Below are 19,906 nucleotides of genomic sequence, written 5' to 3'. Positions count from 1 at the left end.
ATGTCATTGTCTCTGAAAAGGGAGAGAAATAAAATCTTTAAGCAGATTCTTTAAAATTGTTTATTTTTTCAACAACAGTTTCTTTCCATCACATAGAAGAAAGCATTCACATACATTTTTAAGACCATAGTTAATTCATGTTATTTCAATTGAAAGTGTATTATTTTGTTACAAATAGTCTCTTACTTCATATACTTTTCTAAAGCCATATGTTTAAGGTATCAGAACATAGGAAAAGGGTGTTCCCCATTAAATGATGTAATTATTTTAATTTATTTATTCTTTTTAATTTAAATTTTCATAAAAGGTGGTTCACAATCCCTAATAAATAAAATCACTTTACAAGTATTTGAAATAATCAGAACAAGGCAAAATTATAGTTTAACTCTTTTGGGGAAAAAGTAATAAAATGATCTCACTAATTATTTCCCATAGTTAGTATATCATTTTAAATTCACCTTGTGGAGGAAATTGCATGAATTTGAGTAGTAGTAATTTTTATTATAGTCACAGGCCAGAGAATTTAAGTATATATTTTTATATATTGATCATTCTTGAATTTGCTTCAACTTTTTGTCTGTTATGCTAACAGAACTTCCTTGTATGTGTGTATTTACCTTAAAATTGCTAGACTTTGTTTCATTTTTGCAAAGCTATTATTACATTTTCATACTGATCTGATAAAATAACTTCTGCTTGTGAGAGTTCTAAACAATTGATGGGATTTACAAACTTATCTGGCAGTAAATCCCATTATGTTTATTTAAACTTACTTTAAATAGGTTTATGTAGGATTTCAGTATTAGCTTTGGTATTAAAATTAGAATAGCATTTTTACATCTCATATGGGATGTTTTTAGTGCATATGTTTTAGCGCATATGGGATATTTTTAGCAGACATGATTTAGAATAACCAAGGTTTTTCAGAACATGCTTGCATGCTGTTTATGATATGCAGAATGCCAATGTAATTATTTATCTCTGAATATCAGATGTTAGACAGTTCAAAGGCATGAAATCTCCAGCAATCAGAGAATCCCATACTGAGAATTGTATTATTGTAGGTTAGATGAATACTGATATATATGCAGAATATATAGAATATACAGCAAAGTTTATGTAGTTTCAATTTATTATAATTTGATAACAACTATAATACCAGCTTCATTAAACAAACAGGTATTTAGATTTTTTTTCGTGATACATTCTGTGGAGTTTTCCCTTTCAGTAATCTGTTCATTATTTGGACAATTTTCTTTCGTATTGTCTTTATTTGGGATTGCACTATCATTGTGATAAATTATTAATATACTTAATGATTATTTTGTGTTCACTCTTTATGTAATTATTTTCTGCCACAAATAATGATAGCAAAATTTTCTTTTGTGTTGTCTTTATTTGGGATTGCACTATTATTGTGATACATTTTATGTCACAAATAATGATAGGAAAATTACTATTTTCTTACTGAATATCATTTTGAAAAAAATTTCATTTTTGTTAGTTATTTAGTAACTGACTGGTTATACATAAACTTGATCATAGGCAATGCTATTTGTTAGAATTTTAAGCTACCAAAGTAAAAAAATAATAATAAGCATGCTAATAAGAATATAGAAGAGGAAAAAAAGACGGATTTGGCCATGCCGTCTCTGCTGTGATGCTGGGTACTAGTGCTGGATTGAAGAAGAACAACAACCTTAAGAAAAAAATCTAGCACTTATTTTCTTGAAGTATATAGTGGCTCAGACTAGTCATGCTAACTTACGTCCACCTACATGAGAGTGGAAGGATAAATAAAGCCAGTGATGGGCTTTGTTAATTAAGTCTTGTGATAGGTCACTGTATTGTAAACTAATAGGCACTTTTTTTAAATTAACAGAAAAAAGGTTTGAATACCTGGAAGACAGACTATTTCCGAGGCAGAGTATGACTGTTGCTTGGGCCATGATTGGGTAAAGTACACTCAAGCCTTTAATTAATGGGACCAAGACTATGTAAAATACTAATTTTTAATGCTTGTAAAATTTAGAAAAAATAAGACTTCAACAAGAATTGTTTTGCTTTTTATGAGCAAGGATGACACCATGTGGTAGCAGTAGGAAGATGGCAAGAATCTATCCTTCCTAAAAGAAAGAAAAAACAAAACTCGATGCTATTTTTCTCAACAAAGTAATTAAAGAATCACATCAGATTAATTTGAACTTGACCTCCACTGTTAATGGCACTTTTTAAAATTTTACAAAGGAACAATTGATTATGAATAGTATCCATAACTTTAATAAGTATTCTATCATATAGTATCATTTTCAAGCTAGTGTTTCCTTGAAAATAAGCCCTAGCTTGATTTTATGCGTGCTCCTAATATAAGCCCTATCCCCAAAATAAGCCCTATTCCTAGTTAAGAGCCTGCCTAGCTGGCCAGCCACCATTCCATCCAGTTGTTCGCTGTGCCGCCACGAGGTGGGGCAGGGGGTGGAGTTGCCCCATGAGCCCCATATCCGCTTACCTCAGGGCCCCCACAGCCAGGCCTCCCACGTCCCAACACCTGCCTTGCCTCACGGAGGCAGTACCAACAACCCCGTCCAGCAGGAGCCTGTGTGGCTGCTGGCAGCCCACTTCTTCTGCAACCACTCACCAGCATTCACATGCGCCACCCCCAACCTACATTTTGCCAGCAGAGGTCTTCAGAAAAGCCAAGAACAGAGCCCCGGGTTGACACACGTCGCCTCTGGCCTCTGTTTCACCGGCAGCAGCTGAAAACGGAGCCCTGGGTTGATGCTTGCATTGCCCCCAGCCTCCATTTTGCTGGCTTCAGGAAAGGCCTCTGCAGCTGAGAACGGAAGCTGGGGGCGATGCGCATGAGCAGCAGTGAGCGGTCACAGAAGAAGTGGGCTGGTGGTGGCCACCCAAGCTCCTGCTGGATGGGGCTGTTGGTGCCACAACCCCAAGTCAAGCTTCATTCTTTTCCATCTGTGGTCTTATATTTGATCCCTTTGGAGAAATCCTGCTTTATGTTAATGTGATATGGCACTGATTCAACCAAAGCCCTATGGCTACTATTTTTAATGTGAAACACAACTTTCAAGACTAATTCAGATTAATTCCTGCCCAGGTAGGAATCCAAATTAAAGCATAACAGGCAAATGATTGTCTAACAAAGAAGAACCTACCATCTCTCATAATTTCACTAGCAAACTCCTCTATTAAGTTTTTACACTATTCAGTTAGATTCTGCTGCCAAACCTAAATACATTTTACAAACTATGTGATGGGACCTATCATAAGCATGACAATTCCCTCCCACCTCATTACTGTAGACAGAGTCTACACTGATATTTGTCATTTAAGAGGCTTATTAACAGCGCATGGTTACTTTTTCAGTTTAACATAGATGATACTTTATATACCATCTTCAGTGTATTCTCTAATGCTATAGGTAAGGAAATATAGCAGCTAGACAGCTACCTAGCAACCCATTTTGAGTGACTTGATCCCTTCTGGATAGTTGTGGAAATTCTCCCACAGCTGTTGTGGATTATGCTAAACCACTGTTAGATAGTCTCCTGGATCTGGAATTAGATTTAGCTGTGCTGTTCTATGGAGATGACTGTGACATTGTCTGGTTATTAGGGCTGAATTTGATCTGGCTATGCCAGTTGAAGCAGATAGGATCCTTGGAATATTAAAATCTGCAGCCTGTGTTAGATCTCTTTCTTTCCTGGTTAGTTACAATCTCTCAGGAGGTGATATGTTCAAGGGATAGTAGATTCTTCTTTGAGGGAGGGGCCTGTTTCATCTGCTGGTAGTGTTTTGGAAGATGCACCTGGTTTAAAATGCAATAGCCTGGTTCTAGAATGGGATATGTGACCATGCGCTTAGGACCCGGGTGACATGATAGCAGTGTTCCAGTATCTAAGGGGCTGCAGCAAAGAAGAGCAGGTAAACCTATTCTCCAAAGCATCTTAAAGCAGGACAAGAAGCAATGGATGGAAACTAATCAAGGAGAGATCCAACTCAGAAATAAGGATAAAATTCCTGACAGTGAAAACAATCAGTGGAACAACCTGTTTTCAGAAGCTGTGGGTGGTCCATCACTGGAGGTTTTTAAGGCAGACATAATCATAATCGTAAAGTTGGAAGGGACCTTGGAGGTCATCTAGTCCAACCCCCTGCTCAGGCAGGAAACCCTATACCATTTCAGACAAATGGCTGTCCAGTCTCTTCTTAAAAACTTCCAGTGTTGGAGCATTTACAGCTATTTATCTGAAATGATGTCTGTGTCTCTGTATCCTATGCTGAAGCAAATGCAGTGGATATCTATCAACCAGTGGGCTTGATGTTTTATCTTTAATATATACTGTTAACTCTGCAATGCTTTGATGATATAAAGATGCTTTAAGGAACATGGTGATGTGAAGACAGCACCTGTCTACAACTCTTTAAAATATGTCCTTTCCCAGGAAGAAAAGTGGTATAGACTTCATAATACTCTTTCAGAATTTTGTTATTTCTTTAAAAAGATACTATAGTATTCATTTGGGTAGAGTATTCTGGAAGCTTCCTCATTAATTAATTGCTGAAAGAAATCTTTATGATTCACATGAAGTATACAATCCAAGATCGAGTTTTTATCACCAGTCATTTAGAAGTAGGCATAAACATGAATTCTAAACTAACACAATTATTTGGAAGACTATACACTGAATTCAGATGCTTTATTTTGCATAAAATGGAAGACTTCCATGACTCTATATTAATCTACTGACTACATGTAAATCAGCATGTAGTTTTGTTTAGTAACAGTATAGAAAAGATTTGCCATTTCCTTTTGAGACATTTTTGAGCTTTCTAATCTAGCCTACAGCCTGGAGATTTCCTACTGATCTCTCATCCAAATATGGTAGTAACCAGATGCAAACCCTTGCTTTTCTTCAAAATCAATCAGCAGCTAGAACATTTTTGAATAATGAAAGAGCTGCTTAGTACATTGCAAAAAGTGTAAATGTTTGGCATATATAAGCCAACATAGTGCATTCCTGAAATAAGTTATGTACATTGATTGCAGGCCTGCTTCTTTCTAAACTAGTATCTATATCAGGCACCTCAGCTCATTTTTTGACATTTGATGCAACAGCAGCATAACGAGCAAGTTATAACAATAATGTGCAGAAATACTGGAGGCAGTGCAATGGAACAGGCTTCTTTGGTAGACTGCAATAGGCATTGGCAGTGTGGCAGACAAGCTTCCCAGGGTCCCAGCACTCACATACACACACCATACATACCTATCAACTCCTTGTGCTTGCTAATCTGCCCTTTTACATGAAAGGGACATGGAATAATGCACCAGTCCTGCCTTAGATGGAGCAGGAATGATTTTCTCCTCTTTGATTGGATTAAAAAAAAGGATGAAAATCCAGACTAGTTTCCCTTAGAGCATGACCTTTATTGCTACCTATGGAGGTATTTTTTTCTCTCTTGCAATGCAGTGGCCTTGAATTATCATGACACTACAGGTAGCGGTGGCTTTGTATATATCTGGGAATGTTTCCATGTTACTATGCAACTCTATATACATAGCCATATATGCATGTGCCTTATGTATGTCTCCCAAAGAATGATGTACTTACATCATTGCCCCCCCCCCCAAAATGCCTATCCCTGGAAAAGTGATATGATCAAAAAGTCTTAGCTTCAAACTCTAAATGGGAATTGTGCCTATTGTAGTCTTGGATTCTACAGTCTTTACTGAAGATAAAAATGGGTTGGGTGGAGAAAACCACATCCTGCTCAGTAGGAGGATCTGGATGCCTTGGTGTTGAAGGAATAGCAGTCAAATGAGAGGAAGCACTGGTAATCTATTCTTATTACCGTACATAGTTGGGCAGTTAACTAACAAGTGGAGGATTGTTAATACTTGCAGCCTGAAAAAGTCAGAGGTCTGGAATTATATGGTTCTTGTCCTTAAAAAAATAAGGTACACTATAAAGATTTTTTTAATGTCCATGCTGGTTCAGGCAGTTGTTTTCATTTTTCATTTAAGACACACAGCTTATTCTTCAGTAATATAGTCCAGAATTTAGCCTACAAAATAATCATTCTGCTGCTTTCAAATTAATGCTAAAGAAACTATAAATAGCAAGCAGTAGGAAGGTTAAGCTAATCCATGGCACTCCAAATGCTGAACAACATAATAAAAAATACAACAGTATTTTTTTATTATTAGCATACTGGCCAAGAAGACTAGGAATTGTTCTTCAGCAACATCTGGAACACCACAAGCTATCCTAAACTAGGAGATTTTAGCTTTAAAAAGTGAAGCTCAGAAGCGGGAGGATCCCTATCCCCATGATAACAGTAACTCAATCATCCTTAGTTTCAAAGTGAATACAGGGGGGAAAAAGGTGGTCACTGTAGAAAAAGGAAAATGCATAGTTGCTTCTCTAAGAAACCAAAGCAGCATCTACTTCTCTCTAACATGAATTTTACAGAATCATCATTCAAAGTTGACAAGCACTGCAGACTGTTTCAGTTATTCCTGCCTATCTTCAGTAAACGATTCAAACCAACTTCTGGATCTTCCAGAATTGGAAAGGAGTGAAGAAAAAGGAAAACCCCAATAATTACATTTGTCTGAAATTTATACTGATAGAAGAGAACTTGACACAAGCATCCCATTTCTTTTCAGACTATTATCTGTTTTCTTTGTACTGTCTTTCCTCATAACTATTCCAAGTTATTGCTTCAAAAGATTGCTGGGTAGGAGAAAAATGAGCTTCATGGAGAAAGTGCACATTAATCTAGCACCTCCTTGTCAATTAAAAAGATATCCTGTCTCAGGAGTAAAATAGATTGCTATCTAGAGTAGGTGAAGCCAAGAAAAAAAAAAGAAAACATGACTTTTTTTTAAAAAAAAAAGTATTTACATAAGGATAAACATGATTCCAAGTTGCACAACCCATTAAACTGAATTGATGTATATCTAGTTTTGATTTCAAATTCACTTATGGGCCACCCTAAAATATCTGGAAGGCAAAATATTGCTTACCTCTGGTTTAGGTTCTATTCCAGATATTTTATGAAGTATCTTATGGGCACATTTATAGGAACTTCACATATTTTCAGCTGTAGCACATCTTTAGAGTAAATTTATACAGGAAATACAAATATGTAAAATGATTCTGAAGCATGGAACCCATGTCCAGTCTTCCTCATTTCATCTCAAGATACTGTTGCAGAAGTAACAAAATGCATTTGTTATGTTGGGTACATGAAATGCAAGTAACATGACATCACTGATAACCTTATATTCTTGTAACAGAAGCAAAAAAAAAAATCCCTGCAACTCAGTATGTCCATAAATTTCTATATACCTAAATATGGTGAATTCTGTTGTAGACAGTATCCAGCAATTATTTCTTGGTGTTAAGACTATCCTTGCATATTTTAAAATCTATGTAATTTAAATTGCTCACAAGAAAAAAAAGGAAAAAAATAAAACACACATAGAAATATAAAAGCAGGCATCCTATGCTGATGGAACAGAGAAGCTGTTTAATAGAAGCTAGTGACTAGGGTAATACAGCATGCTTTTAAAACTGAGGGTTTAAAAATAATGGCTTGAATACTCTGGCAAAGAAAAAAAGAGACAAAAATAAAAATGCAATAATGAAACATTAAGTACTGTTTATGCTATGTACTGTAGTTTAAGACCCTATAATGAAGACAAAAACAGACATTTAAAAACCGGCTGATCAATTTTTTATGCACTACTGTTTGCTTTCCTTTGGTGTTCCATTTGCTTTTGTTCTAATTCTTGTTAAACAAGCATTATGTGGTCATGTTCGTTTCAAATGCTTAGCATTATAATGGGATCGCATATCTTTTCTCAGATTAAATTTGGCTCCACAAACCCCACATGTGTACAGATGAACATCCATGTGCTGCTCAAGTTGTTCATTATTTGGAAAAATCTGGAAACAGACTTGGCAAATTGTCTCTCCAGGTGACAGATGGGATATCATATGCCGAACATGATCATGTTTTCGGAAGTTCCCTTGGTCACAAATGGAGCAAACATACCTGGCCATGCCTTTGTGCATGTCATTGTGAAGGCGCAGTTGACGTTCTCTTAAAAACTGCTTCCCACATGTCTGACAAACAAATTGTTTTTCCTTGGTATGCACAGTATAATGTTCTCGCAAATGACAACGCTGATAAAACCCTTTCCCACAAAGATTACAGAAATGCTTGCGACGATGATCCCTTTCATTCTCTTCCACAATTGCATTCTTAAACACATCTTGTTCCAAACAACTGGACATATGTTCAACTACCAAATTCTCTGTTTCAAAACGTAATCCACAGTTAGGACATCGGAAAGGACATGCTGAATCTCTGTACAGTTGTTTTTTGGGGAGTGTGTTCATCTGAAAATGGCTGTCTCCAAACTCATCTAGCATGTCTACGTACATCATTTCTTGGTTTTCAGATTGTTCCTCAGGACTCTCTTCCAAGTCAATTTTCTCCTCCATGTTCCTCAAACCATTGGTGGTTAAGTCTTGTGGTTCCCCACAAGTCTGTGCGTGATCCTGTAACTGCCGTCCTTTTACTAATATTTGGCCACATTTTCCACAGGCACATATATTTTCTATGTGTTTAGATAAGTAATGAGAAGACAAATCTTCTTCTGTGATTGTCAGACCACACAGTTCACAAGATGCATTTTCTGTTGCCTCGTTGACTTTATTTGCACTGACTTTATTTGCAAGGACTCTGGTACTTCTAATATATTTCCTAGACTGCTCATCAATAAGCATGTGGGGTTTTAAAAGAGCCTTTCTAACACTTCTATTTTCACTGACATCTTCCTCGATGTAGTATCTATAAACAGGTTCATCATCGTCTAGTTCTTCATTATCAGTGGAATCATTGCCATCTGTTACTTTAACAATATTAAACTCCTTCAGGTCATCTGTAGGGTTGTCATCTGGTTCCATTTTGACGATAATCCTTTTCCTTTCTGTGGCTCTACTTCGCTCTTCATTTAATGGCTCTGATGAGGTGCTCCTACTTTTTCCACTTGTTTTATTTGATGTAGTGGAGGAAGAACTCTCAGCAGACTGGTTTGCACCTGCTTGATATTTCTCCAATTGGGAAACTGGGAGTTTAGAAGTAGAGTCCCTTTCACTGCTGTCCTTCTCAGACCCAAAATACCTGGGGTTCTGATAAGAATGCCTATTAGTGCATGACATGATATGCTCATCTAACAGTCTCTCGCAGCTGAAACTGAAGCCACAGCCATCACAGGTAAAACTTCTTCCAAAGCGCCGTGAATTGGATACTCTGTCTTTGGCACCTGAGAGTTTTGACACAGTTGTCCTTTTGCAACCCTCCAAAGGTTGCTCAGAGAAACTGTTTAATTGCAAAGCTTCATCATCAACCTCTCTGCTCTGGGAAGTACTCACAGTAGAACTTGGTGGCTCTGCACCCCACTTGTTTGCTTCACTGTTGTTTTTAGCCAGTGTATCTTCATACATCCGAACACCAAAAATCATTTTGCTATTTTGAGTGCTGGAAGCAGAAGAAGAGCACTGTAAACCAGTAGAGTTTGTATCTTGTATATCTTCCAAACATTCTGGCACATTGTAGAGCTGTAGGGAGTTCATGGCTACTTTAAATTGCTCAAAATTAGCTGGGGCTGTCATGATTTTCCCTAAATACATAAACTGTAAAATGAGATCAAAGCACTCAGCTGTAATCTTCATGTTGCTGAGGTTCAACTGTGCTGTGCTTTGCTGCTGGCTCATGAAAAACATCCTAAAATAAGAACTGCAAGCAGCCAAGACAGCCTTATGCGCCTGGAAGTAGATATCATCAATTGCAATACAGCAATCACAGAGAAATCCCCATTCTCTTTGGTTGTTCAGTTGTTGAAGGACATAATTGCTATGGCTAGTCCTTGCCATCTTGTGCTTGAATCACAACCTGTGCCAATAAAAAGGGAGAATAGGACAACTATTAGTTATGTTTAGAGAAGAGACATAATCAGATTCCATCATACATCATATGACCTAACTATTTACCACATTGCCAGAGATGATGACAAACAAAAGGATCCTCCATTTTGAATCTGAGTCTAGAAGACCTTTAGGAATATGGCGTGAAAGAATCCTTTGACTTCTCATTCAAGGGAAGATTATTAGGAATTAAATAATATTGCAACCATACTATGTTTATATGGAACCTAGCTACACATTATACTTCACATTATGATGTTACCTACTTTGGGTAATGAAACATCTGCAAGAAAACAACTGAGAGCATCAAGGACCCCTCATTTCAACCCTAAGCTTCAAATATTCTCCTTTATTGGGACTTTACATTATATTGACACCATGTAAAAAGTAAGCAAGCATAGGTGCACATTTTGCTTCTTGAGAATTTTCTGAGAGACTGATTAAGAAAGCTGGAAGAGAAATGTGTTCTCAGGGTCTCAAATATCTTAAATTGTATTCCTTCCTCTGTTGTTTTTTTCTTTAGCAACTACACTTTCATATGCATGGGGGAGGGCCGCCAAGGAAGATTAGGCAATAAGCAGAGAGATAAGAAGAAACTGATACTGCAACTTTACCTACAATTTTCTGTTTTTTTTCTGCCTCTCCAGAAAGCCTTCAGATCTATACTAACAAAGTTTGATTCAAATTTAAATTGAACATATAGCCACCTTCATTTCCAAAGAAATATATGCAGAATAAATTATGTTACATTAATTACAAAAGTAAGAAGGCCAAAGGCTCCTGATCATGGAAAGGGCACTAATATATATAAGACATCTTGGCCACAGCTGCCATCTGCTCTTCAAGTAGGATCTGAGAGTCCAAGAACATCCCAGATTGAGCAACAGTCTTCAAAGGAAAAGTATAATTTCATCCAAATTAAAAACAGAAAATTCCCAGATCTGTGGAGCCTTAAAACCCATACTCTCTCAGTAAGATTAAGTTGGAGTCAGTTTCATCCTACAAGACTTGCACAATATATCTCAAGGTCAATGGGTATCATGTGAATGAAACTGAATCTCAAGCAGTTTCATGCAAATTTTACATAGTTGGAAACGTTTAACCCTGTGGAACCATACACTGGAAAGTTTGAGAAGCAATTTCTTCCTCATTCCCCTACCATTTACCCCATCAACATCAAATACAACTGCCCATGAAAGAAAGAGAACCACTGTAAACAATGACACCTACCCCCCCCCCCCCATAATCCCTCAATCTTGCAACTAGTCTAAAAGGATTCCATGGTCAAAAGCCACTGAGAGATCAAGGAGCAGAAAGACAGAAGCACTAACCCCATTCCAGCTCTGCCAAAGGTTAAATATGTGACAGATGCTACCTCTGATATTAAATCCTTAAAAGTTCTTTCAAAATGGTTTATAAGCATTATAAACTGCTATAAATATATTATTTAAAAATAAGCAAGAAACTTCTAGAATCTTCCCTTAGAGCAGGGGTAGGTGAACCTTGGCTCTTTTATGACTTGTGGACTCCAATACCCAGAATTCCTGAACCAGCCATGCTGACTCAGGAATTCTGGGAGTTGGTTCACAAGTCATAAAAGAACCAAAGTTCCCTATCCCTGCCTTAATGCAAAGTTAGTGATGTTCAACTGAGCAGTCCACTGCAATGGTTATTTAATTTCTCAATTTTGAGATTGAAATTTTGAGATTTACACTGATGGGCTGCTGGTTCTAACTAAACTAGCTTTCCCTAACCTGAATTTATATTTAAGATTGAAATTCAAATCATGCTGACTGAGATTGATAGGAATTGTAGCCAAAACATTTCTAAGGGTTCACAATGGAGAAGCTGCAACAGGCAATAATAAATTCTTTATCTGGGTCAGTGCATATCAGGTCTTGCAATCTCTAAGCACAGGAAAAACATTTTAGTTTGTTTTTACAATCTCCTCAGCTTTTTTCCCACCCTTTTTCCTCTCTTCCCATAATTGATTTCTCCATCCTTTCTCTCTTCAGTTATATATAATTTGTGTTGTTACCCTGATAACGTAAATTCCAGTATTTGTTTTCCTTAGAACAGAATTTGTAAGCTTTGGTTGGACAATTCATATCATACTAAACGTGTGTTTCTGTGTGCATTCATCCCCTCTCCAAAACTCAAGTATGGACGTGTGTGTGTGTGTGTGTGTGTGTGTGTGTGTAGAGAGAAAGGGAGACGAGTGAGAGTTATGGTATAGTATACTGTAATGTATTAGCCCATTTTTGCAATTGAGTTGCATTATTTTTAATGTCAGCATTGGCAGTTGCAGAGAACATGGCTGAATTATAATGATGTCACAAGAAGAGAAGATATTTTAGGGTTGGCATTTTTATTTTGCTTTTTATTTAGTCTTGCTTTTAGAGTGTTGGGGTTTCAAGGGTTTAGGGATATATATGAGTCTACTGATGTTTTAATACATCTGTTTACGCATTATGCTTAAAGATATACCGTAATGTGCCATTATAAATTGGTGACAGTATTGGAAAGCCACAAAAAAGGAGGCTATATGTGGCCCTCAGTTGTCTACCTATGGTTTAGTACATTCAATATACATATGATACTAATTACAGTTTGCCCTAAAAAGTGAGGAAAATTTCATTTTATTAGTGGATGAAAAGAGAAATACAGTAGTAAACAGATCTAAGGATACCCTCAGAATGAGAACTGGAACATTTCTTCTTTGCTAAGGATACCCTTTACTGACTTTAAATTTCCTTAGCCGCATAATGCAATGCCTTCAAAATCTCCGAAATAGCCAGGTATATGGCCAAAAGAAGGCATGACTAAATATTGACAACACTCCAGTTTCTAACAGTGATAAAAACTGGTTTACAAAATGAGACTGAGGAGGAACTTTATAAATAGAATGATATTAATTCAAAGTATTTAACAGTCTATGTTAGATATTTATAATGCACTGAGATACAGTAAGACATTCTCACAAGTCAGATAGCTTAATTAAAGAAAACGTAATGTGTTCTTCCCAAACACCTGCTGTTATTATAACTACATTTAAAGTTTTAGGGCAGCCTTCCCCAACCTGTGTGTTCCCCAGGTGGGAGAATTTCAACTACTAAAATTCTCAGCAATGGCTGTATAGGTAGACAGATGAATTCTTGAAAGAGTTTCACATATTTAGACTATATCCCATTGGGAAAAGGCTGACTTAAGAGTATCATGTGAGTCCAGAATCAGGGCTAGAACATGGTTAAAGTGAAGCACCACAAGCTTCATAATCTTGAAAATGAATATGAAAAAACTATGATCAAATTTGACAACAATTCTAAAGAAATCACTGGCAATGAGATAGGCGAGAACTGAGATAATCAATCTAAGCTGTTATATGGTTCCTATCTTTTTCCTCCAACATCTAAAAGTAGAGCAGGAAAGAGAAATATGCATTTTGATTTTAAAAATATTACAGTGGGAGTAAAGTTTCAAACATCCTACCTTCAATGCCACTGCCTAACTCCAATGCCATTTGCTTTCTGTGTCTGCTTTTGCGCTGCAATAAACCATGGTGGCTACAATCACAGATACATCATCATGTCCTTATTGGCTCTTAGCTATTTACTGCAGCAATTCAGCTTGAACTGCTTATCTATCCCACAACACATTACATTTACACAAGACAACAATTTTCATAGAAGGAAATTTATATCTCCCTAAAATTGCACAGAGGGGAAGAGACAATTTGTCTTGCAAAATGAGATCTGTATGATTCAATGAATCACTTAATAAAATAATCTGAGCAAGCAACCTACCCTGTTCCTGAAGCTCTGTCTCATCTGATCTGCTCTCTAAACTTTGCTATCATCCTTGTAGGTCGCTTCTGCACTTCTTCCAGTCTGTCAACATCCTTTTAAAGCATGAGTGGGGAAGAATTGTGATATTTTATCCGAGGCTTCTGTTAATGCATATATACAAAATTTAAAATTAATGACAAGAAAACTGTCTGAAATAGTGGACTTCCACAAAGATTCCCATCTTTTCTATTTCCCTCTGCATCAATTGCTTAAGTAGCAGCAACAGTTGTTTCAGTTCATATACTTCTCATTACATCACTGACTAGTTTGCCAAAAATTCAGTGGAGAAATGAACAAAGGCATATACAGACATGCTATGTGTGGTTAGAAAGTCACAAAGAAAAATAAATTATCTCTCTGAGAAATATTCCAAAGAGAAATGAGTGGTCTTTTTGCTACTTCTTTATCAACAATGAGGTTTTGTGATGGTTTCCCTCGTCTCCTTCATCCTCCTCTCCAACAATTCATGTGAGAAATTATTTTTTAAAAAAACCAAGGAGATCTGGTCAGAATATTTGCAGTTACTTAATTGTTGTAACTCTGGATGGCTTTCTGGCACTGAAAAGATTTCCAGGGCTTGAGTAACACACAAAACTACATATACCAACTAGAAGTCAAGTGATCTAACTCTGTATGGGAAATTAAGTCTAGAGAAATATTTAAAAAAAACAGTGAATTTTAATGATATAAAGTTTTTAATTGCTTCAGTTCTTAAACTTCTAGTCTTAGTTTAATGTTAAGGCACACTAAACTATTAAAGGGCAGGAGCCAAGACTTAATACTATTGGTTATTTTCCAAATATCAATATATGATTTACTTTCCGTTTTTCCACCTACTAAACAAGCTTTCTTATGACAATCAATATTCAAATCAGAATTAACTTTTGGAACATTAATTCACTTTCACAGACAATTTATTTAAGTTAAGCAGCTGGTGAAATATGAGTGGAAGGTCACAGATGTAGTGATGGTTATTTTAGAACACTTGGATACTGTATGGAGGGTATATTTTAACTGACTATTTATTTATTTATTTATTTATTTATTTATTTATTTTATTGCATTTATATACCGCCCTTTCCCTGAGGACTCAGGGCGGTTTACAGGGAGTTAAAAATCAACCATACAAAAGTTAAAACCCAATTTAAAAAATATTAAATCAACCCTGTACTAGATATATAGTCTCTGATCACCATGTCTCAATGGCTGTGGAAGAGCAACAACGGACACTCAAAAGCTTGTTATCTTCTGAAATGTGACACTGCATGATTGTCAATTCTGGATATTTCATAATGGCCCAATATTTTATAGACAATTCTGTAGTTCCCTACATCAGAGGCCCCCAACCTTTGGGCACCAGGGACCAATTCCATGGAGAGAGGTTTTTCTGCAGACCGGAGGGGACGTGGTTTCATGTGCTGCCTGCAACCCACAGATGGGGTTCACTTATTTGTGTGGCCCGGTCCACGGACTGGGGGTTGGGGACCCCTGGTCTAGATGAGTGGTCCTGCAGATGTTAAATTGCAGGTCCTAGCTTCCTACATCATTGGCTATACCACCTTATTGGAATTTCAAAAACCTTAGAGGGTGACACATTCATCTCTGTTCTAATTAGATTTGATGGCTAATGGACCACAAGATGGGCAGTAGAGATATAGATAGATAAAGAATGAGTCCAAGAATTTAAGAAAGACATTCTCCATTAAAAATACATGTTTAACATGTTTATATCTAAGAAAACAGCACTTGCAAATCCAAAAAGGATTGCAGATTATACAATGTCTATAAACAATGTGCCAGAAAACTACATTAATACTAATGTAATTCAAACACAGATTGTCACAGCTTTCTAATTCTTTTCAATCCAAAGGTCATTTAAACATCAAAACCACTGGATGTATAGATTGAGGGCTCTAAGCTAACCTATAAGAATGTCACTTATAAAAAACCAATGAGATTGCTTCACAGTAGCTGCCAGTCATTTGATAAAGGTGGATCATAATGTTTATCATGAATTATAATTTAGTATGTGAGTTCAACTAATTGTCATTTATTTACTAACCAAGCCAACTGTGGGTTAGCGTGTAGGTAAACCAAGGATATCTGTCCTTGCACAATCATGACTTTTCACTATACCTGCGTTAACTTTCAGTTAGAATTATCAGAAATTGAATCTAGGGTTTTCTAGATGTAACCCATATAACCTGCTACTGAATTAAGGTTCCTTCCTAGTCATATTTTATGATTATCATATAACCAAGTACTTTCTATCTGAAATGAATGTTTAGATTTTCATAAAAATTCAAATAATGTGCAAAGTAAGGGATATACATTTTAAAATATACATTTGTCAGCTTTTTAAGATAAGCCAGATCAGGAAACAAAACTAGAGAACTGAAATACTACTTTATTCTTGCAGGATGTAATATCACATTTTTGGAAGCCTGACTTTTTCTCTCTCCCCATTCTAATAACAAGGCCATCAGCCTTGAGATTTTTCACTGCCTCCTCCCTTTCAGAGCTTAGCTGTTGCATACTTGGTTCAAGGATATCACATTCCTCTACATTTGAACTCTGTATAGGAGTGATGTATATACATAGGGAGGGCAGTCTTATCTACTCAGTTTTTGAAGACTGAAATGACTGAAATGTTTCTAAGTTTCATCTCTAGAAAAAACGCCCAGTACTGAAGATCCAACAATTGAGATGGGGGATATTCTCTAGGAAATGATACCAAGATATCATTTGAATTCAAAGACCGCTAAAAAAAACTAAAGCAGCTTCAAAATATATCTTGAGTAGAGCAAAAGTACCGAATACGAAGAACATAAAAGTTTAACCTGCTGATCATCTACGATGCCCATAAATGTTTCACATTATTCTTAAATATCGGTTTGAGGTACCGTGAGAGATTGGCGTGCCAGGCAGCCTTCTTCCGATTCTTGCTGATTTATCTATTTATCTCTGAACATCAAAGAAGTGCATTAACTCAGGGGTCTTCAAACTTGGCCCTTTTATGACTTGTGGACTTCAACTCCCAGAATTCCTCAGCCAGCTTTGCTGGCTGAGGAATTCTGGGAGTTGAAGTCCACAAGTCATAAAAGGGCCAAGTTTGAAGACCCCTGCATTAACTGGTGGGGATCCTGACCAGTGAGCGTTTTACAAACGGCAGCATTGCAAGCAGCTGGCGAAAGCAACGCTTCCGCGTGCCGCAAGGCTTTTACTGCTCTTCCCGATCCGAGGCCACAACTTTGGGTCAGCGCTCGGCGCTGGAAGGAAAACGTCCGCCTGACTTTGCCCTTTTCTGCTCTTCGCCGGCAAGAAAGCCGCCGGCTGTACGAGGCGCCAGCCACATGGTGCAATAATCGGGGGAGGAGAAGCACCAGCAGCCCTGAATCGCAGCTAGGAGTGGCTTCCGCTGGAAAGCCCCACCACTAGGCCGGGCGAGCGGGCGGACTGGCGCCGCCTTTCCCTCCGGTGCTCGGCGCGCAAGAGAGGGCCGAGAACGGGAAATTCTCCGGCGCCTTGCTTTCCCCAAAGGCGGGCGAAAGCAGAGGCATATCCTCAGCTATTTATTTATTTATTTATTTTCCTTTCCAGCAATCGGCCACGCTGCTCCGCTATCGCCCGGAAGCCTTCCCGCCAGTCCTCCGCTCAGCCTCCCGAGGCCTGGAGCCGTCGCAGCGCCCAGCTCTCGACTCCCGTTGCCGCGCAACGGAAATCACCTCCCGGGCCTAGCCCGTTCCTTGCGCTGGAGAGCCTCGCGCCCACCTCTTACCTGCAGCCGAAGCGCCGGGGAGGTCTCGGAGGGCCGCTGCAGCACAGGAGAAAGGCCTCGGCTCTTCTGCCGGCGCGGCCGCCGCCTCCTCTGCTGCAGCAACAAAGGACTTCCGCCCCCGGCCGCGCCTGCTGCCGCTGCTCTCTCACTGCAGGAGAAACTCAGGGCTTTGCCGCGACCGCACTGAGCCGGACCCCTCCCCCCGGCTGGCGGCCAGCTAGCGGCGCCTGGCCCTGCTCGCTGCGGCTGGTGCGGTCGTGGCCAATGCACAGGCAGGAACGCGGCCCGCCGCTCTTTTCTCTGCCCTTTCCTAGGGACCACGAGGCAACCGGCCGGCCCTCGGCGTATCGGCGGGAAGCGGCCCGCTGCCATCCCGTTGTCTCCAGGCGTTCGTGCCGCCGAGACGGAAGGACAGCGTGGCTTTTGACGCCGGGCCTAGGGTGATGCTTCTTCGCCTGGACCAGCGGTCAGGATTGGGGGAGCAAGATGCTTCGTCGCTTGCGTCTTTCCCAGGAAAAGCTATTACTCATATTTAGTTTGAGCAAAGTGACGTTTCCCACGGTATTTTTAACTAATTCCGCCGTTTACTAAAAACCGTGTTTTTGAGTGATACGAAAATATCGCTGGGTCTGCACCTTGAACGAGTCGTTGAACTGTATGACTCGCTTAATACATCTCAATTGCTTGGACTCACATAGAATGATGCAGTATTAATCACGCTTAACGAAGTTTAACAGTATAAGTCAAACTTTACATTTTAGAGCAGGGGTCTTCAAACTTGGCCCTTTTATGACTTGTGGACTTAACTCCCAGAATTCCTCAGCCAGCAAAGCTGGCTGAGGAATTCTGGGAGTTGAAGTCCACAAGTCATAAAAGGGCCAAGTTTGAAGACCCCTGTTTTAGAGTATGTGAACTAGGCATATCGATCCAGAATTTATCTCTCTCAGACTGAAAATGCTCAGGAGCCTCTCCCATTCTTTCTCTTTCTTTAATAAATGTATAGTCTGGCACTCAAAGATGTTGCTTTTAGGTTTTTCTCTCGATCCCCTGTAAGAATAGTAACTAATGGGAACCTTTAAAAGGATGAATAACACAAATAATTATTGCATATAATGTTCTACTTTCCATATAAACCAAGCCAGCATACATAATAATTTCATCTGATTTTATCCCTACAATCACTATGTGAACAAAACTGGTCTGATATAATCTATATGCAAAAAATATTTGACCCAATTTTAGGCATAGAACTCTTTGAAAGTGGGTCTCAGTAATAGAGTGTGATATTTTGCTATTAATGTTGCCCAGTGCAGGTTTGAAACAAACAGGAGAGTTGGGTGAATGTACAATTAAGGCATCAGACTAGAACCCAAGAGATTTGCGAGTTCTAGTCCTGCTTTGGGCATGAAGTCAGCTGGATAATCTTGGTCCTGTAACTTTCTCTCAGCCCTAGAAGGAAGCAATGGCAAAAGCTTGCCAAAAATTTTTTGCGGACTTGGTTCAGGCAGTCTCCAAACATCGGACATGATTGAACAGGAGATATATATACATATATATATATGTGTGTGTGTGTGTGTGTGTGTGTGTGTGTGTGTATGTATATGTATGCGTTGTCCCATCAGCTTGAACTGAGATAGACCAAGTAATAACATAAGAGGTTTGCTCGATGAAGTCATAGGCTGATATAATCCAGCATTTTGTGTTGCAGTTGTTAAATGGATGCATTTTCAAGCTTTGCCTTCAGTCTCACTGCATTGAGTTTCTATTACCTAAAATGCTAACATTCTGAGTAAGGGGAAAAAACTTACATATCTCCTTTTTACCTATATTGCATGATTTTAAATGTATAGATTTGTTGACATGCATATACAGTCATGGCTGAAATTGTTGGCACTCCAGAAATTTTTCCAGAAAATCAAGTATTTCTTATAGAAAAGTATTGCAGGAACACATGTTTTGCTACACACAGGTTTATTCCCTTTGTGTGTATTGGAACACAACAAAAAAAGGGAGGAAAAAAAGCAAATTGGACATAATGTCAAACAAAACTCCAAAAATGGGCTGGACAAAATTATTGGCATCCTTAACTTAATATTTGGTTGCACACCCTTTGAAAAAAATAACTCAGATCAGTTGCTTCCTATAACCATCAATAAGCTACTTACACCTCTCACCCGGAATTTTGGACCACTCTTCCTTTGCAAACTGCTCCAGGTCTCTCTTATTGGAAGGGCACCTTTTCCCAACAGCAGTGTTAAGAT

The 19,906-nt window shown here is 38.4% G+C and overlaps 1 protein-coding gene and 1 pseudogene across 3 annotated transcripts; one reads left to right on the top strand and one right to left on the bottom strand.

Moving 5' to 3' along the window:
* Positions 1-71: 71 nt before the first annotated feature.
* ZBTB1 (zinc finger and BTB domain containing 1) lies at positions 72-17,800 on the bottom strand. 2 transcript variants are annotated; one of them, XM_083351067.1, is made up of 3 exons: positions 17,646-17,800; positions 13,826-13,968; positions 72-9,990 (listed from the first exon to the last, which is right to left on the bottom strand). In XM_083351067.1, exon 3 carries the CDS (start codon positions 9,969-9,971, stop codon positions 7,842-7,844), a length of 2,130 nt encoding a protein of 709 aa, XP_083207193.1. In that variant the 5' UTR covers positions 9,972-9,990; positions 13,826-13,968; positions 17,646-17,800; the 3' UTR covers positions 72-7,841. The 2 variants fall into 2 exon arrangements, with proteins under 2 accessions (XP_083207193.1, XP_083207194.1); XM_083351068.1 differs by lacking the exon at positions 13,826-13,968.
* On the top strand, positions 13,266-18,398 carry LOC310634580 (annotated as a pseudogene). The gene is made up of 3 exons (XR_014494478.1): positions 13,266-13,371; positions 17,019-17,122; positions 17,468-18,398. The product of XR_014494478.1 is annotated as an uncharacterized misc_RNA (transcript).
* Positions 18,399-19,906: the final 1,508 nt, after the last annotated feature.

Source organism: Vipera ursinii, assembly GCF_947247035.1.
Source record: "Vipera ursinii genome assembly, chromosome: 1".
Lineage (NCBI taxonomy): Eukaryota > Metazoa > Chordata > Lepidosauria > Squamata > Viperidae > Vipera > Vipera ursinii.
Note: the sequence above shows the minus strand (reverse complement) of the source record. Positions and strands in the feature narration are given on the sequence as shown.